Source organism: Vespula pensylvanica, chromosome 5 (assembly GCF_014466175.1).
Source record: "Vespula pensylvanica isolate Volc-1 chromosome 5, ASM1446617v1, whole genome shotgun sequence".
NCBI classification, from domain to species: Eukaryota; Metazoa; Arthropoda; class Insecta; order Hymenoptera; family Vespidae; genus Vespula; species Vespula pensylvanica.
This window is the reverse complement of record NC_057689.1, coordinates 45,258-69,148: the sequence shown is the minus strand read 5'-3', so window position 1 is coordinate 69,148 and position 23,891 is coordinate 45,258. Positions and strand designations below refer to the sequence as shown.

Below are 23,891 nucleotides of genomic sequence, written 5' to 3'. Positions count from 1 at the left end.
GTTGAAATCTTTATTTTTCTCCTTCCGCTTTTTCGTATTTTTTTTTTTTTTTTTTTTTAAGATCGTGGCCCCACGTTCTCTTCCTTCTCATCTGCTCTCGTTAAAAATTTTATCAAAAAAATTCCGACATACATACTCGCGAATGCATGCACGTTCCCACGAACGTTCGGGTATTAATATCTTTTAGATTATTTTCTCCGGTGCGTTTAATAACAATGGCACCTTTCTTCTTTTCGGGCAATTTCATTGTTCGTGTAACCTGCAATTTCATTCTTATTAATCCTCGTCTCGGGCGAACCGCAACTAAGCAGCAGCCCGACAGCAGCTCGCTCCTTTCTACTTCGTATTGTCGATGTGGGACGAAGAGGAACGGAATAGTCGAGCGAAAGCAAGGATGCGAATTCCTTGATGACGCTTTCTCTGGCTTCCTTGGGATTTCTCTCTCCTACCTTTCGCGTTAGATTAGGAAAGAAAAGATTTTTCACTAATATCGAGAATTTGTCACGAGAGCTGAAACATGAAAATTATTAAGCCAAAAGACAAGTTTTGTCATCGATGACGAGATATTTGCGATGAAAAGGCAGTAGAAAGAGAAAAGAGAAACGGCACAAAGATTCTGTGTGACACAGAGAGGGGGGGGACAGAGAACAGAGATGCACCTCCTGGAGGCGATACGAAATTTATCGTCCGTCATAACAAGATGACAAGGATTTCTGAAAGCGCGAAACTACGATATAGTCCCGCTTTAATCTTCCCCATTCTACATTCTACATTCTTCTTCCCTCTCTCTCCCTCCCTCTCTCTCTCTCTCTCTCTCTCTCTCTCTCTCTCTCTCTCTCTGTCTGTCTGTCCGTTTGTCTGTCTCTCTTTCTCTCTCTCGCTCGCCCTCTTTATGGAAATTACTCGCGAATGACCCGGCTGTGCACGAAACAAACGTACAACTCGAGGGTTCGCCCCGAGGCTGGGTTCCGCGTGACACCTGGCTCTGTTCATTTCCAACGCAAATTCACACATTCGCAAATGCATCTGTCGATGCCCTCCTCTTCCACTTCCACTTCCTCTTCCTCTTCCTTTTCCTCCTACTTTTCCTCCTACTACCAGTCCTACTTCTTCTCCTACGCGCTTCTACGAATCTCTTAGCATACACCCCAATATATCTACGTGTCTCGCTGACCTATCTCCATCGTCGTCTAAGATATTACACTCTATATGTGAAATATCCAAATAATTTCGTGCGTTAATATCGAATTTTGCTTTTCCTGCTCGCTTAATGCATGAAAACATTATACGAATATATTTCCATTTAAATGAGAATTCGATTCTCACGAACGAGTCGACGCTTTGTCGAGCAAGACCGATCGATACGAAATTTGCGAACACACCGCGGTTTTCCCTTGGTCGAGGACTTGTATATTACGTCTTTATACTACTTCTAGATACGATACTGCGATTTAAGCCTATAATAAACGCATAACGACGTCTATTCGTCTAATTTGACAAATCGTTCACAAAATCCGAAGGGCCGTTTCGAACGATTACTTTCTAGAGATAGAGAAGATGAGAGAAAGAGAGAGAGAGAAAGAAAAAAGAATACAATTACGAAAAATGAAAATCGTGACGATAGAAGATATTTCAGTCGTAATCGATCTTCGACGAAAATCGAAGCGAACGGTCATGATTCAATAAGTCTCACTCGTGTGAAGAACCCGACGGCTCTTTTAACGTACCTACTACCTATTAATATCTATTCGCGCGTACGCGGCCAAAGACAAAAACGTGCCGGCATAGTTTCGATACGTGGTTGAAATTCGGTCCGAGTATCGAATTCCTTTCGCTAATGAATGCAGCTTCGATCGCTCATGCCTCCTCCGAAAGAAGTCATTAATATGCAAGACTCTACGCTTTTAATTAAGAACGAGAGCACTAGCTCGCGTAAACGATATTAATATTACATCCACGAGACAACCTCTTCGTAGAAGAAAAGAAAATTCTAGTCAAGAGCGTTACGCGACGGCATTTCAAAACGACGAGAGTCGTCACTTTTATATCATCCGGAACGATCGATCCGCGGTGTGTTCGTAAAATGTCCGTAAGAAGGGGTCAAGTTTCGAGGGACACTTGGAGATAGGATAAACGATAGTTTCTATCTCGGGACAAGATGTTTAAAACTACGCACGTCGATTATCCTCTCGCGACGTTAATTCGTCGTTAATTCGTACGTTAGATTTATAACGCCATTACGTTTATAAAGTAATACCAATTTCCTGTTTGCAGACGGTTGCGAAAATAAGAAGTGCGAACATTACGCAGAATGCGAGAGCGACAGCGCCGGAGAGGCAAAATGCGTTTGCCCGACGAAATGCGAAAATTCGGTAAGTAGGCACGTAATAAAATCGAAGAAAAACTTTAGAAATCGTAGTAGGAATTTCTTTGATTTTCTATCTATCCAAATATACGCGTACCATGGAGTAAGACGAAAAAGAAAAAAAGAGAGAAAAACGAGTGATCGAACCGATCGTTGATGTTCGTAGGTCATGTAGTTGTCGGAGCACTCGTAAGTGAACGTTATTAATGGAAAAATGAACCGATTTGTCTCTTATCGTTCGCTGACCAAAAAATTTGGGAAAATCACGGTTGAACCGTAGACGAACATGTGTTACAAATGGAATTCATATCGTGCACGCAAATACATAGATACATATGTATATGCATATCGTGTATGCTCGATAGGGCATTCATCGTGGGATGAATATTTTACTCTTGTTGCGTTAACGAGAGCGAGACTTAACGCATGTCGGATGGCCTTCGATAACCAGCGAGATCGGAACATTCGATTGCTGGCTTCTCTCGTTTTTTATTTCGTCTAACAACAAGCATTTCGTTATATCGTGACGGCAGAATCGTTAGGCCGTAGAAGTACTTTTCGCGAGAACGAACGATCGTCGGTCGATAGATTTCACTCGCAGCTGCGAACGCGAGTGGGTTTCTTTTATTAATCGAATAATAATCGCTGATACTCGTATGGCCGCTCGATTATCCACTAACGTACGCAATGCCATCGTTCTTCTCGAATAACGGAACAAGGAATTATCGTTATGAAGATTATTAATAATCGTTTCGTATACGGCCGTTATTCGTTTCAAGGACCCCTTAGACGTATACAGAGATTAAAATGGTAACGTAGAGGGGATAAAATGCGATCCACGTGGATCGTATTTACATAATCGTACATCGTCGAGGACGATCGCGTCCGTCCGGTGTTTCTTTCGAATCGTCCGATAAAAAAAGAAAGAAAAAGAAAGCGTATGCGTTCCAAGGTTTTCGCTTACGTTAACAATTTCGTTGTTCGGGGGCTCGACTTCTTTCTCTTCGTTAACGTTCCATTCGACACATTCGGATACGTTCGATCTACCATGGATTCTAGCCGTTGATTCTTTTCGAAGAAAAACCTACGATCTTTCCATCCAGATATACGAGTACAAAGTGATTGTAACTTCCGGATTCGTGAAACGTCTTGCTGACGATACCTCGAGCGATTCTGAATTTTTCGGGTGTGGTCGTAGGAATCCGTTCGGAGGGTTAAGAGGAGTAGCGGAATAGCGCGTGTGCTTCGTCGAAGGAAAAGCTAGGGAAAGGGAAACTTGTCCTTTTATTCTCCAAGAAAGTGTGCTAGAAAGGAAGGAAGGAAGAGACGGTTAAAGGAAGGAAAAGAGTTTAGAATTCCCTTATGACGCGACGACGTTACGAAAGAAAAATCTATAGTTGAAAAGACAAGCATGAATTATTTACTTTCGCGCGTTTCATGATCTTTCGACCCTCCTCGCGCGCGGTTTGAATCTCTTACGAAGAATAAATCAATTTTTAATAATATTTTCTATTATTTATAGTATATCCGTTTATATATGTAGAATGCATTTATGTATCTACAACAACGTTATACCAACGTTCAAAATCGAGGATGGAGGGAGAGTCCGTGTGCCATTTCTTCGAAATATAAAAGGGAATGCATTGTATCGTTATAAAATATTAGAGATATTTTGGGGGAAATTCCATAAATATCGTTTAATGAATACGCCCAACGAATTTGGATAAATCATTGGGAAGCATCGATTATTTCGAATATCGTATCGGTGTATAGCGGTATTTACTTATAGGCGTATTTACTTGTGCGAGTTAAAAGGAGAGCGATCCAATCGATTAAACCGATATTTATCGAACGAATGTACATTTTTATTACGTACGTTACGTTCGGAAAATAAATGTGAAAATGAAAAAAAGTTTCTACCGAGTAGGAATATCGTAGAAGGGATTTCTCGTCTTCTCACTTTACGAATCTTACGAGGAAGAGGCCTCGTCGTCGTCGGTGAATAGGACCGTATAATTTTCTTTCTTTTCTATTCTTTTTTCTCTTTTTCTTCCCTTTCCCTTCCGTGCTCTTTTAATAACCGGCCATTGCTTATCTCTTCGCGTAACAACATTTATTATCGCCACAATGTAACGCAATTCGCAGGGGAAAGAGCCGACGGACAAAGTTTGCGGATCCGACGGTGTGACCTACGAGAACGAGTGCGCCTTGAAGAAGGTTTCCTGCACGACTCAGACTGAAATCGTCATCCATTATATGGGCGATTGTGGTTAGTCATTTTTGTTACCTCTAATTCACAAGCAGGCATATAAATTATCGAACGAGATTAACGCCGGATTCTGTTCATCGCGCGAACATGATTGCACGCTTAGACGAGTTTATCCGCGAAAAAGTGAATAGCGAAAGATTTAAACGGTTTGCAGAACTTTGCGCGAGGGTGGAATGCGAAAACGGAGGCCGCTGTATGGCAGGGGTCTGCGTATGCCCGGAGATCTGTCCGGAAAGTAACGGAGAGCCTGTATGCGGTAGCGACGCCAAGACTTACCAATCCGAGTGTGAATTACAAAAGGCAGCTTGTGGGAGGGACCCGAAATTGCCGGCCCTGCACGTGATTTTCTACGGCGACTGCGGTGAAAGATTCGCTGTGGCAGCGCTGAGTAAGTTGAAAAATTCCCTTCTCTGAAAACTCCTCTCTATAAAACTCGTTCGCCGATCGAAGATACGAACAATGTGCCGAAGAGAGGGGAAAAAAGGGAGCAGAAAAAATAACTTACCCTTCGTCGAAACAATGGATAACGCTCGACAATCGCGATCGCGAACTAGACGTTTTGCGATTTCAATTGGACAAAAGGACATTGAAGGATCCATTGAAACGGGCATATCGAAGGCGCGATCGATCGCTCTGACGTGTTTCTCTCCTTTCCAATATCGTTGTACGAAAAATATTATATTTTCTACGTTTAAAAGAACCAACGCGCTTCGATCGTTTCGCGATAAGATCGGTCAAGCGAATTATTCCCGCACATCACCGTACGTGCGAACGAACCCGGATCGACGTTATTCGCGGTTCGGCATAACTTCGATTTCTTCGATGTCTTTCGATGAATACGATAACTAGGTCCTAGATGCGCAATAAATGCACTTGTAACGTTTAATGCAATTTGCATTAAATCGTAACTTTTAAAAGAACGGTACCCTTCGCGAACCGACGCGTTGAAATTACAAACGAGGGCTAAATCATCGTAGAGATCATTATTACGCGAACGCTTCGATAAAAAGCTTCTATTAATTAATGTTCATTTGGAACAATGCTAATCCTCCGATTCTTATTGATCTAACCGCTTTCTAATCTCGCTCTCTCTCCCTCTCTCTTCCCCTCCCCTTTCTCTCTCTCTCTCTCTCTCTCTCTCTCTCTCTCTCTCTCTCTCTCTCTCTCTCTCTCCGCCTCCGTCTCCGTCCGTCTCTCCACTTGTCTCTTTAACCGCTCGAAACAGCGACGATGTCGACCCCGGCTCTGACACGCGTGGCCACCACGGTCGCCGACGTTACCAGCACTCAAGAACGAGAGGCTTGCAAGGACATTCATTGCGATTTCGAGGCCACGTGCGAACTCGGACCGGATAAATTTCCAAGATGTAGCTGCCGATTCGATTGTGCCTCGATATCGCCGGAAAATATGCGTCCGGTTTGCGGCAGCGATCTTAGGACATATTCGTCTCTCTGCGCGATGAAGATGGAGGCCTGTCAGCGACAACAGGAGTTACGACTGAGGCCCCTTGATCTTTGTCAAGGTTGGCCATCTTAGTTGCACATTAACAATGCTTCGAGCTATATTATTCTTCTTCCTCATCCTTTGACGATACTAATATATGCTAACTTTGTACATATCCAAATATACTTTGTAGTTGTTTCACAGTAGTTTTCACGGACGAAAGAAACGACTTTCTTTTAAATTCAACTTGATTTTTATCGCGCGTTCAGGCATGGAGGTAAAACCTTGCAACGGAGATCCACCGTTGATAGACGCCGATGGCAAGGAGTACGACTGTGGAAGCGGACCCGATCGCAGAGATTGTCCGAGCAATAGCTATTGCCATCAAACTCCACGATTCGCTCGCTGTTGCAAGAAAGGTAAAATTCAACGTAAAGGTTAATCGGCGCTCTCGCGCGTGCTAATACAACGAAACGAAGAAAACAATAAACTGGCCATTTTCGCGTTAGTCCAAGGAATTCAAGTGGTCAAGTGCTCGGATTCCTGGCACGGCTGCTGTCCGGACGGTAAAACCGCAGCGCTTGGACCGGATGGCGCTGGTTGTCCCAGTTCGTGCAATTGTAACAGACTGGGTAGCGTATCCGACACCTGCAATCCGGAAACCGGACAGTGCGAATGTCGACCAGGAGTGGGTGGTCTCAAGTGCGACAGATGCATGCCAGGTTACTGGGGATTGCCAAAGATCAGCGAGGGACATCAAGGATGTATACGTAAGACGGACGATTATTCCTCGGGCGCGTTTAAACTCTTACATTTGATATAAGTTATCGCGGTCGCACACACACACATACACACATATATATCCATATACATATATGTCTTTTTTCTCCCTTTGTATTCCTCTACAGCCTGCGGTTGTTCGCTCTTTGGTTCGGTCCGGGAGGATTGCGAGCAAATGACCGGACGTTGCGTCTGTAAGCCCGACATTCAAGGGCAAAAGTGTACGATCTGCACCGATCACAATAAAATACTCACGCCTACCGGCTGTTATTCAGGTATATCGTATAGAAAAGGTATTCTTGCCGATAAGTAGAAAGAAAATACGTTTTCGTTTTGGCCAAAACCTATCCAGCTATCTTTACCGCTTGCACGCGTCTGACCTACCTAGAATCCCTACTCGATTCGACCGACTTAAGCGGCGCGTAAACGTTGAGAGATAGCATGGCCCTTCGAGAAGACTTAACGTTCCTCTTTGGTGTGTTCCCAGCCGATACGATACCGCCGATTCCAACCTCTTGCAAGGAACTGGAGTGCTATTCCGGAGGACATTGCTCCGAAATAGGCGGTCCACACTGCGTCTGTCCGTCCTCCTGTCCAACGGACATACCGTTGGTACCGGTTTGCGGTAGCGACGGACAGACCTACGACAGCGAGTGCGAACTACGTCTCTACGCGTGTCGTCACCAGGCGGACGTGGTGACCCAGGCCTTTGGTCACTGCAGAGGTGGGTTCACTGAGCGTACGCCGCATAGGCCGCTTTACATTCTACGTTACTGAGTATGAGCGATCTCTCTGCGTTTCGACGATTAGAACTAGTACTATATATAAATGCGAAGAAAAAGAATAAAAAAGGGAGGAGGAAACATTTGACGGAAAATAACGCGTCAGGATTCGAGTTAGATCACGTTAGGAATGTAAACGAGATGCGTTTACCTAGGCTACTACTGCGTTTCTCTACGTCTACCTGTGTTGATATTCACTCGGCTATCGAACGATACGCCCGATCGATACGACTCATCTCGTCGCTCGATGTTTATATATTATAATCGGATACGTGTCTAAGATATTGTTAATCCATAGAAGAGGAAAGCAACGAGTAGAAAAGGTTGTTACAAGATACGCCTCTGTCGCGCTTTCAGGAGCTGCTTTTAATTTTTTGTTCTTGTGATTTTTTTTTTTTTTTGGTTTTTCTTTTTTCGTTCTTGTCTTTTTCACGTTCGAACGAAAGAAAACGATCGTACGCGCGATAGAGAACACCACGAGGAACTGATCTGCGGCAGCCTATTTCCTTTGTATCCAAAGGTGATAATAAACTCATCAACTTTTTACTGACATGTATATATTTATATGTTTATAACCCCCTGAACCTCTATAACCCGGAGGCCACACTTTGTCGGCGCTTTGCTCGCTCTCTCAATCGATTTCGGTCTCGGCGCCGAAAACTAAAAGCCGAAACGTGTCGACGTTCGACCGGCCAACGACCGATCTCGAAGGATCTCGCAGGAAAGGACGAGAAGGAAAGGAAGGAAGCGACAGCGCGTCGAGTCGTGGCCTCTGTTTTACCAAGACGCCTATCCGCAAACGCTCGAACCGGTATCGCTCTATTGTGCATTACGTTTGACAGTTATTGCTTTCATTAATCAAACTTATCACGCGGAATATTCGTGAGGGCGTACACGAGTCAACGAGGACGCGAGCGTGCGCGCGCGAGTACGCTCATTTTACGTCGGTAATTAGTTTCCCAACTCAAATATGAGCGCTGGGCTCTGACAAATTGAAACCACGGAATCGACCCGATTCAAATTCAGACTTTGCACAACCACCCTCGATTCGGCGAGCACACCGTTACCTTTGAAAATATAAAGTCGGATAGGAAAGCTAGCTCGTTCGCGAGTAGACAAGCCACCGAGTACGAGATCTAATTAAATCATACTCCGGATCCTCCTTGCACGCGTTCGACGTTATTGTATAAATAACGGCAAGCTGCTTCGCTGCCGAACTTATCGTCGAACGAAAAAAAGGAACGTTCCGTCTTTGGACGACGATCGATTTCAAATTTCCCGACTGGAATCGGTCTGTGGCATAGCTTCGCGATAAAAAGAGGACATGCAATTAATCGTAGAGTAACGGCGACTGCGTTCAAGGTGACACGATCGATACCGGAGAGTCCGTTTTAACGAGCGAGCGGGTTGATGGTATACCAAAAAGAGAAAAAAAAGAAGAAGGAAGAAAAAGAAAAAAAAAAGAAAGGGGAAAAGGGTAAATACGGTAAGACGCAGCCTTTCCCGTTGTTGTTTTTTCCCTTTTGGCTCGACTTGCATTACGCTCTCTCCTTCCTGCGTTACGGAAAAGTTCGTAAAACGTAACGTCGAAATCTATTAAACTCGCCGTCCCGTTCCGCAGTCCTTATTTTTGATTGCCCAGTCATCCAACCGACGTGTCCTCCCTACGACGAAACTCGACTCGACCGTTCGACTTTTGCGTCGAAGGAAGTCAATTCCTTAAAAAGTTCTTCGCCGAGTTCTCTCTCCTTGCTTCTCGGGAATCAAACATAAATCACATTACATTACGTTACGGTCCTCCTCACCCCGTGCACCGTGTCTTTTCCTTTTCCTCTTTGATTCCTCTTCGACTATATTTGCCTGCTCGAGGTATGGACCCATCCCTAGAGTTTGTCTATACGTATACGAAAGGGATGAAAATAGGACACCGAAATGATGAAAGAGAGAGATGCGCAAACGTCGAAGGAACGATGTGAGAGATAGCACTTTGCCTCCTGTAAATAATGCATGCTGTAATTTCTGGGGGGACTACTCGTGGATCTCCGGTCGCTCGAAAGGAGCCAACCGACGATCACTTGGATATCCTGAAAGCGTGACGCCTTTGATGGTCGCGCGAGTAATAACGATCGAGTTACCGTCGAGGATACGGTAACGAGGGAATTGATCAAAGTGAGGAAACGAGGGAAAACTGGGAAACCCTGGGCGCTCTCTCTCTCTCTCTCTCTCTCTCTCTCTCTCTCTCCTCCTCCTCGCTCCTCGGCCTCGCCTCCTGGCCCTTCCTTCTTACTTACGCCGATGCTTATTACATTCCGCTCTTTCCAGAGTTTCTAAACGTTCGTCATGGGTCAAGCTCGGTTTTTTCTTTTTTCCATATAGCATAATATTTAAAAGAAAACTATTTGTAGATAAATATGTAGATACATCTTCCATGTAAGCGGCCAAAGTAATTTTGTCAATTTCTAAACAGACTTCATTTTTTTTCTTCCTTCGTACGTAAGTATCGATACAAATACGTTTCTACCGATCTTCGAAAAGTATCCTCGTAGAGACTGGAAGCAGTAGAAATTACGATGTAAATAAAATTTGTTGCGATATTTTTCGAAAATTGATCGTAGGAAAAAGATTTTTCTCTCTTTCTCTCGCCTCTTGGCCCAAATTAAATAAGCTCGATATACTAAGACCCGCGATCATCTTGCAAACGGGAAATGAAACGTCGCTTAAAAGTTAAAAAGAATAAAGAAAAAGTAAAGAAGAAGAAGGAAGAGAAAGAGAGAGAGAGAGAGAAAGAGAGAGATCTTACGAACGATAAACTCCATTGACCGCGTTCTTTATTCTTAAGCTACGGAGAAAAATAAAAATAAACGCGGATGTCGCAAGATTCCTTTGAACGAAAGACACTTTGATAGCTAATAATGCATTCGATTCGAGCTCTCTGATAAATTCGAACTTGGTAATAGAGGAGAGGAGTAAGATAAAGAAGCGCAATGATTCTTTAGTATCTCGAATTACCTTATCTCTTTTCATTCTCGGAAAGGCAAACTGTAAGTATCCTACTCTCGTAGGGATATACGCGAGCAAGGTCGATTTAAAAGCAGATGCTTTCGAAAAAGAATCAAACTCGAACGAAGCAAAGGAAAGGCGGAACCTCGTATTTTTCCTTAAATTAACCAAAATCGTTTACACGGAGACCACTTTGCAAGCTCTGTACCAAACGTTTATCTATACGTACGTTTTCAATACGCCTGCGTATACGATCGAAGAGAGTTAACGCACGCGAACAGAAAGAGAAAGATAGGAAAGGTACCGATGGAGATAGAAAAGTGGACGCAGGGAAGCTTGCTCAAAAAAATAATACAAAAAAGAAATCAGAAAAAAGAAATCACGAAAATCGTCGAAAAGAAATAATAGGAAACAACATTGCAATTGGAAAGTAATTAAAATCCCATCAAGCCACCACCCCACCGTTAAAACTTTTGTTACTCGCGGCTCGACTCACGGTCTACGAGTCCAACGAGTCGATAAGATTAGCTTTTGGATTCTCATTATTTACAGAAATTGCTATGCATTGAGGCGGTACGTTTGGTAGAGTCACGCGTTTCTCTCCTCCTCCTCCTCCTCCCCCCCTCTCTCTCATCTATCCATCTATTCATTTACCCCTTTAAGTCGAGGCAAGAACGTAGATGCGCCGAACGTAGACGAAAATCTATCAAGGGGTAACATTGAAAATTTGAATGTTTAATAACATCGTCGAAACGTCAATGATGCGATTAAACGTGCTAGGCGTTTAAAGAATCGATTGTTCACGTTGTTGACCCTGTAAAAACGACGATGTAAATATGCTCTACGAACGATCCCTTTTAATGAGATTGCTTTCAGTCACGGATTAATTAGGGCAAATATATATTTATTCTAACCGCGGATCCAGCATTTTCCATGTCGGTAATTAATGTAGACAGTTGCAAACAGATCGCATAAAAGATACCTTTATAATTAACATCCTCGATATCGGTGCGGTTTTTGATAAGACCGCACCGTTATCGTTAAAGCATTTACATACGTATATCTAACGATATGTAGACTTAGACCATGATAGAAATATCGTAAAACGTCCGGTCGCTCCTGTTCCTTTATAGAATAATAATGCTTATATGTGACGATAAGAAGATAAGTCGTCGCATCTCTCAAGAAAGGATCGATTTCGAGGAGTAAGCAAAGCGAATGTTGTTTGAACTTTCAGACGATCCTCTCGTGAACACGGACTTCCCCGTTAAGAGATACACCGCCGTGCAATACACTCAACCAGCAGCCGCTATTTCACCATTATCTAAATCTACCAGGCACCTTTTGGTCCCAGAACCAGATCCACGATACTATTACACTCATCGAGCTCATCAAGAAACCATCACCATCGACAGAGATAACCTTAAGCACGGTACGTCACTGTAAAGAAAAAAGTTCACAACCATCGTGTATGTAGGTATCGTCCATGTATCATGCGCGTATAGGAAAGCGACGCGTTCAATAAGAAAATTTTCCGTTATCGGAAAACGTGCGTCGTCCGTCAGCGCGAACGCATTAACGTTCGTTCCGTTACTTTAACGTATGGGAATATTTGGAAATACGGTGATACGACGGATAATCAGAGTCGTCAAGTTGTTAATTCGCCTAACGTTCGATTTTGCAGGAATCGCTGCGGCATATCGGCCGACGCCCGCTACTATTAGAGTCGTCACGGCGCTTCTCGGTGATCTTTGCACCGACGATAAGGACTGCACGATTCCCAATAGCGAATGTTCCAACGGAGGTTGCATCTGTTCCGAGGGTTACGCGGAAACCAGCGATCGACAAGAATGTTTCGGTAAGAAAAGTTTCGCAAAGAAAAATCCGAAGAGTCTCGCAAGTTTATCGCTTATCTCGTACTTGGATATACGAAAATTCAAAAATTCTCACATTACCGTATATATTGTCGTATCACGATACTCGGAGTCGAGCGCGACCCAATAATTTCGTCATTCGTACATACCCATCCAATGTACGTGCGCGTTCAACTATTTTCGTCGTACTGTGTTAATAGATTCAATTTACAAGATGATACATGCAATACCTACATAATGTACACGTAATGTACCTATATCACGTACATCCTCGAATCCTCGTACGAAAGTGCGTTTGATTCGTACGTAATTGCTTCCGAAATACCGACGGCAACAACAATCGTGTCTCAATTTTCATCGCAGCCAATTACGTGCCAGTAACACCGACGGAGGAATTTCGTGCCTGTCTCTCCTATCCTTGCCACATGACATCAACGTGCATCGACCTGCCGAGCGCAACATTCGTCTGCATCTGTCGGCCGAATTACACGGGGCTGCTGTGCGACGAAGAGATAAACAAGAGAGATTACGAGGTACCTTCCTTCGACGGTAAGAGCTACGTCAGAATGAGCAGGCTGAAGGCCTATCATAAGTTCAGCATCGAGGTCGAATTAAAGACCTACGCCGACAACGGAATCATACTTTACAATCAGCAGAAGAGCGACGGGACCGGCGATTTCGTTTCTCTCGCTATCGTCGACGGGTAAGATTCTCTCGTCCTTCGATATAGCTCGACTTAGAGAGAGAGAGAGAGAGAGAGAGAGAGAGAGAGAGAGAGAGAGAGAGACCCTATTATCATCCACTATGTAACTACATCGCTTGGCTACCTTTTAGTGTTTACTCGTGCCATTTTTTCAGACACGTACAATTTAGATACAATCTCGGTAACGGTCCGGTTATCCTCACTTCGCCGGAAAAAGTCACCATGAAGACCTTCCATAGAGTAGCGGCGAAAAGGTATCACAAGGACGGAGTACTGATCTTCAACGATGGCGAGGATATCGTTGGCCAGAGCCAAGGGGTGCTAAAGTCCTTGGATCTGAACCAGGATACCTTCGTTGGGAATATGCCCAGCAATTATTCAAAGTGAGCGAGATTATTATCGATCGGAGTATGCACCCCCGTGAATATCGTTAAACTCGAGGAACGTTGACATTTGACGTTCGTGCAAATCATTGATATTTGTGTAAATCTTGAACAGAGTCTACGACAATATCGGCACCAACCACGGTTTTCTGGGATGCATACGGAAGCTGAAGATCAATCGAATATTCGTCGACCTGCACGTTGGACGAGATAAAGACGTTTTGGAGACTTATCGCGTTAAGGAATGCGGAGACAACGCGTGCGCCAATCTTCCCTGTGAAAACGGAGCGACTTGTCAACCGATCTACGAGGAGGATCTCTGCAATGGTCGGGAATGTCGAAGATTGCAAAAGAGGGGTAAGAATAGAATTAATAAGAACGCTCGCAAGAACGGCGTAAGCATCGTCAGGTGTAAGGGTTCGCATTGCGCCTCGATCGATCAGCCAAGATCGAAGAAGAATTCGAAAAAACGTTGCGTTGGTACAAAGTGCGATTACGACTACGATCTCGATTACGAGGGGAGTTTCGAGCGTGGCAATTACGCGGTCGAAAAGTACGAGCCACCGGATTACAAGTGCATTTGCCCGCCTCAATTCACCGGCCGGAATTGCGAGGAATCCTTGGATCCTTGTATCGACGAGCCCTGCCAACACGGTGCCACTTGCGACATACTGCCCCAGGGTGGATACGTTTGCAAATGTCCACCCGGAAGGACCGGCGTTCATTGCGAAATTCGTGAGTACCCAAATCATTTCTTCGAACGTCCATCTTATTTATACAGACCCCCTTTACGTCGCGAAGGATGGTTAACGCATCGCGGTTCGTTCCTTAGTGGACGCGGAATTAACGGAACTGTTAATACCAGAGATGTCCGGCGACGGTTTTCTCGAATTGCCATGCCTCGAAGGTGTCGCCAAAGCCTTTTCCATCGAACTATGGTTCCTCACTCTCGTCAACGACGGCCTTCTGCTATACAACGGCCAACTGAACAACGGAAGAGGCGACTTTATCAGTTTGAACTTGGTCCACGGTAGACTAGAGTTCAGGTTCAATCTCGGAAGCGGTATCGCCAATATCACGTCCCCGGATATCGTTACTTTGGATAGCTGGCATTGCGTCAGGATAAGCAGGCTCGGAAGGGAGGGCGTTCTTCAGTTGGACGACGGAACGGTGGCGAGAGGACTCTCTGGAAGTCCTCTGACGGAGTTGAATCTGGAAACGCCTTTGTACGTCGGTGGAGTCAAGTAAGTTTCTAATCGATGCGAAACAATACGATCGAGATGTTATCGTACTCGGGATTGCCCTCGATCTTACGATCGGCGACGTTTTCGATCGTCGTTCCAGACATTGGAGAGAAGTACATCGCTTGGCGGGAGCTTGGACCGGATTAACGGGAGCCGTTCAAAGGCTGATGGTTAACGGCAAGACTTATCAAAATCTTGCCGTAAACGTGACGCAACACAATACCGAGATCTACGACGGTTTACCTTGTCCGAGCAACGAGAATCCTTGTCACAACGGTGGCGTTTGCCTTCCGCTCTTAAACAGTTACCTCTGCAAGTGTGCCAGCGGCTACAACGGACTGCACTGCGAGTTTTGTAAGTTTTATCGGCAGACAAACCCATACTCTTTAAGAACTTTTTAAAGACCTCGTCGAGGTTTTGCCCCGAATAACGGGCCAAATTCAGATCGAGATCGTTAGAATGTTATTCGTTTCAGTCATGGGGTACGACGTTTCCGGCACAGAAATTTCCGAGAGACCGGTACGATTCGACGGCGACAACTTCTTGCAATTTAAGCATCGTTACGGTAGAAGGTACGTGATCTTTCTTAACGTCGATAGAAATCTAATCTCGTTGCTTCAAAAAGTTTCGATAGAATCGGCTAAGTAGCTAGCTATTAAGATTTAAGAGAATGGTCGAGCGAGCGAACGATAGAGAGAGTGTGTGTGTGAGAGAGAGAGAGAGAGAGAGAGAGATACATATACGTATATACATATACGTATATACATATACACACATATATATACACACACATATATATATATATGTGTGTATGCATATACGTATATAGAGGTCCATAAAGAGAGCACCAAAGTCCTACGACTATAGCAACGCGTAGTTCGCTTTAACAAACCCGTTTAAGCGAAATTACTAATCTTCTGATTATGTAACACTCCAAATAGTACTAACACGACTAATACTACCCTCGGAGAGTATTTCGAGGAGTCCTATTCCGACTACGACATGGAGGAGGACGGAGAGTACGAGTACGACAGTTACGATTATACGGAGTAAGTTTCTGATTGCTGTCACAAATGTGTACGCGTATGTGTGTTAGAGAATGCTTCCTCCTTCTAGCGCCTACGAGAGAACACGCACGTTCGATCGAGAGCAACGATCTATCTCCGTTTCTTTACAGTAATACGTCATAAGTGAAATACTCTTTCTGCGCTTTTAACCGGAGCCACCTTCGTCCTTACTCCTTGCTTAAATACATAAATATGTCTAATGATTATGTATCACAGCTTGACTCTCCAAAGTAATCGTTCCGTACGAAACTGTCGTTGTCGTTCATACTCGCACATAGGTACGAGAGAAATTATACGTATATCTGTGTAAATGATTTTAGACGCAGAGGACAACAATCGAACAAGTTTGAGTTGCGACTGAGAACGATTCATCCGGAGGGCCTGATCGCTTGGATCGGAAGGGGAAAACTCGAACACCTTATACTTTCCTTGCGCGGAGGATACGTCGTTCTTTCTTACAAGAGTAAAACGGAACAGATAATGATGAAGAGTAGGGTAAGTAAAGTATACGAAGGAGAGTATATCGTGATCGACATTGTCCGGACGCAACTAAGTCACTTTTTCCTTAACGATTCTTTATCCGTCTAGGAGAGAGTCGACGACGGTGTTTTCCATCACATAAGAGCGAGTCGAAGAAGGCGCGCCTCGACGATACAAATCGACGAATTTGCACCGGTGAAGATGCCAATGGAAAGCGGAACCTTACTTACGACCAACGGGAAACTATTCGTTGGTGGTAAACCAGGGCATCGAGGTATCAAGGGCTGCGTCACGGACTTTATAGTCGACAAGCGTCGATTGCAACTGATCAGACGGAAGATCGACTTTTGTCACGACAACGACGTATGATGATAACGAATCGCGGAGACGATCCGACGATTCGCCCGATTCACGGCCTCTCTTCTTCTTCGTCCAAGTTCGTCGTTCGGTTCGTCCGGTTCGTCCGATTCGTCCGGATTGCGCCCGTTTCGTATATATCGTGCGAACGTGTAGACGAAGAAGAGGAACGGAGCTTGGGATACTCGACGAACGGACCGAATCGTCGAACTATCTTTCTTCCTTCCTTCCGGCTTCTCGACATTCGATCGCGAAGCCCCTACGACTTTCTCCAATTCTATCGTCGTTCGCCCCGAACGATCACGATTCCTGCCAAAGTCCTAGATCGCGAGGAAACGATCGCTCTCCGTAATTTTCGTACGTCTCGCGACTGCCATACTTGATCCGTTATAATACTTTTCGCTTCGAAGGTCGAACGGTCGTCGTTGTCGTGTCTCTTTTCCGATCGATGCGAGAGAGAGAGAGAGAGAGAGAGAAGAAAAGTGCGAGCGTGGTAAAAGTGCTGCGTTTTCATCGAAAGACAATAATATATTTTTAAGCTGATACGATAATTATATGCATAGTATTATATTATATATAATATATGTATATGTATGTACGTACTCGCGCGCGAGATTATTCGAGAAAGAATACAAGCGCGTCGATTAACGCGCATAAAACGAGCAGAAAGTAAGGATAGGCGAATAAGCCTTCGACCGAGATACTCGTATTTAAATATTTACGATAAGCTATGCTAATGCACTTAAAGAGCAAGATAATAACAAAGAACACTTAACATTGCCAAGACTGAATAAATATCGGGACGAAAGAAATCTTAGAGAGAAAGAGAGCGCGCACGAGAGAGAGAAAGAGAGAGAGAGAGAAAGGCGCTAATTTGGTGTTACGTTTGAGTGTTTGATAGAGAGATTTAATGAATATGGATTTCCAGAAAATAGACGAATGTACTTTAATGGATCGTTAATTTATGCCCATAGCCATATGTACGCGGAAACAAATACGAAAGGAGCATAGATTCCCTGTATACACGTACAAACGCCGACACACACTTACACGGTCAAGCACACGATGTAACGTACACGCTGTTGTTTTTGGTAGTTGAGGCTTTTTACAAAATGCGCAGAAAGAATAGATGTATTATAAATATACACTTTATGTGTATGTATACGTGTTTGTGTGTGTGTATGTGTATGTGTATATATATATATATATACACACACATATATATACATATATATATATATAGGTATATGATCTATTATATATACATTCCATGTTACGATGGATAACACACGTGGTAAGTGAATACGCGCCTATGCATTAGCAAATGTACGACGAAAATGGATCCCAAGAAAACCCCGCTTGCGTGTGTTAATCCAACGATCCGAGCGAAGGTATGTGTGCGTGTGCGTGTGCGTGCGCGACGAACGAGTGATAGATGGAGATATACGCATATACCGATATAAAAAAATACAAAGGTATATATCGTACGTGCGTGCGCTAGATCTGTAAATAACCGACATATACGTATTCGAATCGTTGATTTATCGATTACGAAGCAATGAACGTTTAGAGATGTACAGAATGCTGAAACTAAACGAATGTAACGACTTAATAATCGTAACGTTTCACGAATTAGCCTTTCCATGCGCACGCGCCGTTTTAATTTTTGCGTCAAGCCGATGCGATGTGTTCTTCCGTACCGAGACGAAAACGTCTGAATGACAACGCCTAAGATAATTGTTGATCGTTACTTTCTATCGATTAGAAAATACGTAAGCGCGGCTAAACGCACACTTTTTCGATTGTTAGCGATCTGGCTCGTTCCCTCTCTGGAAATATACGAATTTTATCTCGCGCGTCGCACTTCGTTGACGGTGCACGAACGCCTAAGTTCAAACTCTATATCAATAAGGTTCGATACTCTATTTTCGTTGTACATGCGACATTTTTTAACGTCCTATCCATCGAATTTTTCATTTATGAGAAAATACGTAAGCGCGTGCCCGATTTTACGGGCTTACATAAAATCTTGTTAATCGACGTTTACTGTTTTTTACCACTAAGAATGCGATTAATTATAATTTAAATATAATTGTTATCTAGAAGATCGCTCTATAAGAGATAATATCTTCGAACGAAAAGAAAAAATATTGTCATCGTCCGTAATCATTCAACGATGAAAGTTTAACGGATAAACGGATAACGTCTAATTCTAATACCGAAAAGGAACTTTGGATTCGCGAGGAACGATCCCAGATACGATGGATCGACGAAACTTCCATCGAATCCCGAAACGTGATCGCGACGAAGCAACGTTACGCGCGAAGAACGAAACGATACTGATTTAATGATTAAGCCACGCGATACCATACCCTTCTTACCCGTTTATCGTTATTGCCTGAGAAGATGCAAGGTTACTTCTCGTCACCGTAAGATACGAATTATAAAACAATTCCAAAACATATCCCTCTTTTGAGATACGCAAGTATGATACTTACACACATATGTATACAATGTATATCTTCGTTTAAAACAGTACGTACATATCTTTTCCCATGCATTTCATCGTTGACATATCGAACTAAATGTTTCGTACGGTCCAATAACGAGTCGCTGCGAACGAATGAAAAATGAATAGGTGATCGAAAGTGAAAAATAAATGTTATAAAAGAAAGAGACGATTGAACGATTATCGCCGGTGTATTGTAACGCGCGTCCGGGTATGAGATTAAATCATCTTTTTGTAGCATTCGAGAACGATCCTTGATCGTTTCGAAACAAAGGAATCGAGCAAGCGCGGGACCTAAAGAAAGAAAGACCTAACGTAACGAATAAGCTTACTGCCAATCTAATTAGAGATTCTGCGATCCTGTCTTTTGCTCGGCCATCGCGAGGTGTTCCTCGGATGATTATCAATAAATTTCTGAACGAGGAGAAGAAAAGAGAAGAGAAGAGCGGAGAAGACGGATGACAAATAGACGCTCGAAAGTAAAGATCGAAGAGAGAAGGAAATTATTCGCAAGATGCGTGTTCGCGCTTCGACTCCTTAAACGGATAAACGTCGCCAAGATATTTTCCTGTGTAAAACATACGCGGCTGGGCACACGAATTTACACAGGATACGAATGCACACGTCTTAATTAGTTTTTTTACTTTGGATACCGTCGTTAACGCGCGACCATTTTTGGCGCTACCTGTCCTAAATACTGGAGCTACACTATGTAACAAAGTACACTGTGCATTGTAAAGTGACTGTATATACAATTATAAATTATGCGATTACCTTGAAATTTTGGCTCCGGTCATTCTTATACTCGACGCTCTCCCCCCTTCCTTCCTCTCTCTATCCGTCTATCCGTCTCTTTCTCGTTTCTCTCGACGGGGAAAAGACACGTAAACACAGGCTTAGTACAAATTTGTTCGTTTATTTCTAATGATCTATTTAGGCGTAATATCACATTAAACGAATCGAGTTTTTTACCGCGAAATATTTACATCGAATCGCACTCACGCACATCTCTCTCTCTCTCTCTCCCTCTCATACTGGTCATTCGCGTTTCCATTGCCACGTCCCGAATAATGTTATAAGATACAATAAATACAATAGCGCGAATCGCGCCGTGAAACGGTACAAACGTTTTAGTAGATTTTCCGACGGGGAAGATATCGATTAAGGCACCGATTAAAGGCACCGCGTAGAAATGCGTAAAGGGTGGTCGTGCATTAACTGATCGGTATCTCTTTCGTGATCTCTTTGAGACGTCCGTTGAAGTCCTCGCGTATCTCGGCGATCGGCTTCACGAGGAATATCGGCACGTCATCGTCCCTTCTCTGGAAACACACGAGAGAAAGATCACCTATCGAATCTGTGATCTATTAAGGTCATACTTGCGTCATACTTTTTATTTGCTCATTTACCTGGAAAAGGCATTCTCCCTCGAATTTAACGAGACCCTGTTTTCTGGCTCTTAAAAGAAGACCAACGCATTTGTCGCTGATGTGGGTATAAATGTTGAAGAGATCGCCGAACGTTATGCCGGTGATATCGGGTTGATCGCGACATGGCGTACCATTTTGATAAATGATATCGCATAACTCCAAAATCTCTCGAAGAATATGCGCGGTGGCTTTGCGACCGCGTATGTCCGAAAGAGATCCCGCGGCTGGCCTGAAACGTAGATACAATCTTAATGGACGAATATTTTCGAATAAAATGGACGTGACGCGAGAGGAGCAAATTTTATCACGCGCGTCTAGGACGCATCGACGTGTTAAATAAGTCGCATGCTGACTCGCGCGTACTACGTACCTGCCGTATTCCTCTTTGGAGAATTTTGGCTTTTCTATATTCAAGCCGGATGTAAATGGATTTTTGCTCTGTGCGTCTTTGTGCTTGTTCGCATATTGGTCGAACATGGCTACCTTGGCTCCCAAGGATTCCTAAAGCCCGATCGCAGAGAAAAAAAGATACGAAAATTAATTCGGTGACTAGTTAATTAATTCGGATCCTGTGCTTTGAAACTTTGGTTAACAGTGAATATTATCAATCGATTTTGAATCGGTAACAGGCGAAACGGACGAGAATACGGTCGACTATAAAAGCGGTCGAACATAACTGAACGCGATAGAACGGACAAAATGATGAATAGGTATAGCAGTATCTATGTCGTTGAGCGATACTTGGGGGGCTTCTAAGCATAAAATCTATCAACGGCTTCGATGAACTGTATCACGATCGTACGTTACTTTCAATCTTACAAATAACAGAATCCTACATAAATAATATAGCTATCAGATCGATGATTTTTTCATTTTTCTTCTTTTTTGAATTAACATTTACTACGACAGATGGATAAATACCTAAGATCTTTTTCTCGAGATTTCTCTCGAGATTTCAAAGTTTCAATTTGCTTTTCCATATTTCGTTGGATACTTATAGTAGAACCGAGAAGAATAAAATGGAAAAGAAGAAAAGCATTGTGTGGCAACGTCATCCGACGTAAGCGAGCCTAATCAGTACGGAATGTTGGAAAAAGTCCAATCTTCTTCGAAGAACGGTACGCGAATTGGCCGTGACCATAAAAGACGTCTCGATGGCATTTTGACAAATTTCCGAATCTATGCTGACTGCTACATACATATGTACATTCGTACAAACGGCACGTGATACTCGCACGAGATTTTCCGCTTCTACGCGGATGAATCGAGGAAGAAATTTCTTTTTTTTCTTATTTACGATCGAAAGATTGTGAAACATTGCAATACTCGCGATAGATCGCTATTGTTATATATTGTTACAATGCTTCTCGAATTATTATAACAATTTCTATAAAAGTAACAATTACTTTTATAGAAAAAATTAATGCAAAGAAGTATCCGTCCTCTCCCCCCCCCCTCTCTCTCTCTCTCTCTATGAAGATAAATTTTCGGGTGAGATCTAGGATTAACTACACAACGTATTGGATTATATTATATATAAAATATTGTACGTGAGATTGATATCTATTCGCATTACGTGGATATTAATTGATTTAACCTGAGGAAGGAATGGGTAAACAAAAACGATACTCACGAACATTACCGAAGACATGATTAAAGCCGTAGGTAAGCGTACGAAGAAACAAAATATGAATACTGCTTTGGCTTGATAACGGAATATAAATAATTGATTGTCGAGCTCTCTCTGGAGAAAAATATCTCTTTCGCGATATTCGAAACGATTGTTTGGAAACACTTTGTCGCTAACGTTTCGCGTATTCCGTGGATATTTGTGTACATGAGTATGTAAGCCGACCGGCGTTTCTCTTATGAATGCGGCGTCGCGACGTCGTGCGTCTTTTTATAAGAAGGAGGCGACGTCAAAAATCTCCCACCAAAGGTAGACCGAGACGCGCGACGGGCCGAAATATTTTCTGCTTATTCGAGCCAATTCCGTACGAATCCTCGCCGTTTGATTGGCTGCCAGCCGATCCTCCATCTCCGGAAGCGAATGTTTTCTCTATTCAGAGAAACAGAACGTGAATTCGTTCATCGAATTTCATTCATCTTCTCCGTCTCGAATTATCTTTGTTTTTTTTTTTTTTTTGTTCGCAACTCGAGGACGAACTAAATGTTTGTTTTGACGATCGAGGAGTCCGGATTTTGCTCAAGAATACGAACGTACCGTCCCTTTCTCTCCCTCTCTTCGCGCTTCATCGCTGTCAAGATAATTATACTTTTTTCCGAGCGATTCGACTTTGATCACGCGTTCGGACCTTTGGTCGATCTTTTTTAACTTTCGTTTCTATTAAATTCTCCGCAAACGAGAAAAAAATATCGCGTGGATACGAATGAACGAGACCGCCATTTCAGGATAATTTGGTCATAATGAAAATTCTCGAATGCATATACCTGTGTACATATGTTGTGCGTGCCTACGTAGGAAAATAGCGTCTCACGTATGGAATAAGGAAGTTGGTTTCTTTCCTTCGTTCTTTTATTCCTTTTCTTTTTTTAAATTACCGAGGAGTCCATCTCGGTCGTCCGCATCGTCGATCGCTTATGTAATTCGTTCGGCTCTCTCTCTCTCTCTCTCTCGCTCTCCCCCCCCCCTCTCTCTCCCACTGCGACGCAAACTGCGAGAGTTTAGATCGTTACTTCGTAGGGTAATAAATTAACCCTGGCTAAAACTTAATCCAAGATATCAAAATGGCACTACGAATCTACCTCGGATTTCTAGTAAGTACGAATAATTGTGATATACCTACCTGCTTTAATGCTATTTGGCAGCACCAATGCTAGCTCGAAGAAATTTCTTCGAGGAACACGCTTTTGTCGCGTGAAGCTCTCTAAGATCGAATTATTCATAGAGAGGTGAAACCAAAAGGAAGAATTAGCACTCTATAACTTTTCTTCGTAAATCTCTGTTATACTTCAAATTCATGAATCACGGTGCATGGGCGCGAGTAAAATTACTTTTCCAAATATCGAACGCGATACATGTTCTTGGCGATATTGGTACGATTTCGAGCATGGCACCTATCTACCCACCTATATTTAACGCGATTGCATCAAATCGCAGTCTCAGACGAGGACCGTCTCTTAAACGTGAACGTATAATTTAATTGATTACTTGAGATCGAACTATAGTCAAACTTTATTTTTT

The 23,891-nt window shown here is 43.2% G+C and overlaps 2 protein-coding genes across 13 annotated transcripts in view; one reads left to right on the top strand and one right to left on the bottom strand.

Annotated features, from left to right (window-relative positions):
• Window positions 1-17,613, top strand: part of LOC122629176 (agrin-like) — a 235,541-nt gene extending 217,928 nt beyond the window's left edge. For 9 of the 12 annotated variants that reach the window (XM_043812293.1, XM_043812292.1, XM_043812287.1 and 6 more), the window contains 19 exons: window positions 2,275-2,372; window positions 4,511-4,634; window positions 4,789-5,022; window positions 5,860-6,156; window positions 6,347-6,496; window positions 6,587-6,847; window positions 6,986-7,132; window positions 7,345-7,581; window positions 11,877-12,071; window positions 12,324-12,497; window positions 12,877-13,216; window positions 13,372-13,599; window positions 13,715-14,334; window positions 14,432-14,843; window positions 14,944-15,197; window positions 15,319-15,415; window positions 15,785-15,892; window positions 16,231-16,405; window positions 16,499-17,613. In XM_043812293.1, the coding sequence (XP_043668228.1) occupies window positions 2,275-2,372; window positions 4,511-4,634; window positions 4,789-5,022; window positions 5,860-6,156; window positions 6,347-6,496; window positions 6,587-6,847; window positions 6,986-7,132; window positions 7,345-7,581; window positions 11,877-12,071; window positions 12,324-12,497; window positions 12,877-13,216; window positions 13,372-13,599; window positions 13,715-14,334; window positions 14,432-14,843; window positions 14,944-15,197; window positions 15,319-15,415; window positions 15,785-15,892; window positions 16,231-16,405; window positions 16,499-16,759 (4,412 nt within the window). In that variant the 3' untranslated portion in view covers window positions 16,760-17,613. The remainder of the gene's footprint in view (window positions 1-2,274; window positions 2,373-4,510; window positions 4,635-4,788; window positions 5,023-5,859; window positions 6,157-6,346; window positions 6,497-6,586; window positions 6,848-6,985; window positions 7,133-7,344; window positions 7,582-11,876; window positions 12,072-12,323; window positions 12,498-12,876; window positions 13,217-13,371; window positions 13,600-13,714; window positions 14,335-14,431; window positions 14,844-14,943; window positions 15,198-15,318; window positions 15,416-15,784; window positions 15,893-16,230; window positions 16,406-16,498) is intronic. The other 3 variants (XM_043812291.1, XM_043812289.1, XM_043812290.1) reach the window with 3 other exon arrangements.
• Window positions 17,614-20,152: 2,539 nt separating this feature from the next.
• LOC122629182 (actin-binding Rho-activating protein-like) lies at window positions 20,153-22,570 on the bottom strand. Its single transcript, XM_043812313.1, has 4 exons — window positions 22,320-22,570; window positions 21,057-21,187; window positions 20,666-20,915; window positions 20,153-20,578 (listed from the first exon to the last, which is right to left on the bottom strand). The coding sequence occupies exons 1-4, from the start codon at window positions 22,335-22,337 to the stop codon at window positions 20,471-20,473; spliced, it is 507 nt and encodes a 168-aa protein (XP_043668248.1). The 5' UTR covers window positions 22,338-22,570; the 3' UTR covers window positions 20,153-20,470.
• Between the last annotated feature and the right edge of the window lie 1,321 nt (window positions 22,571-23,891).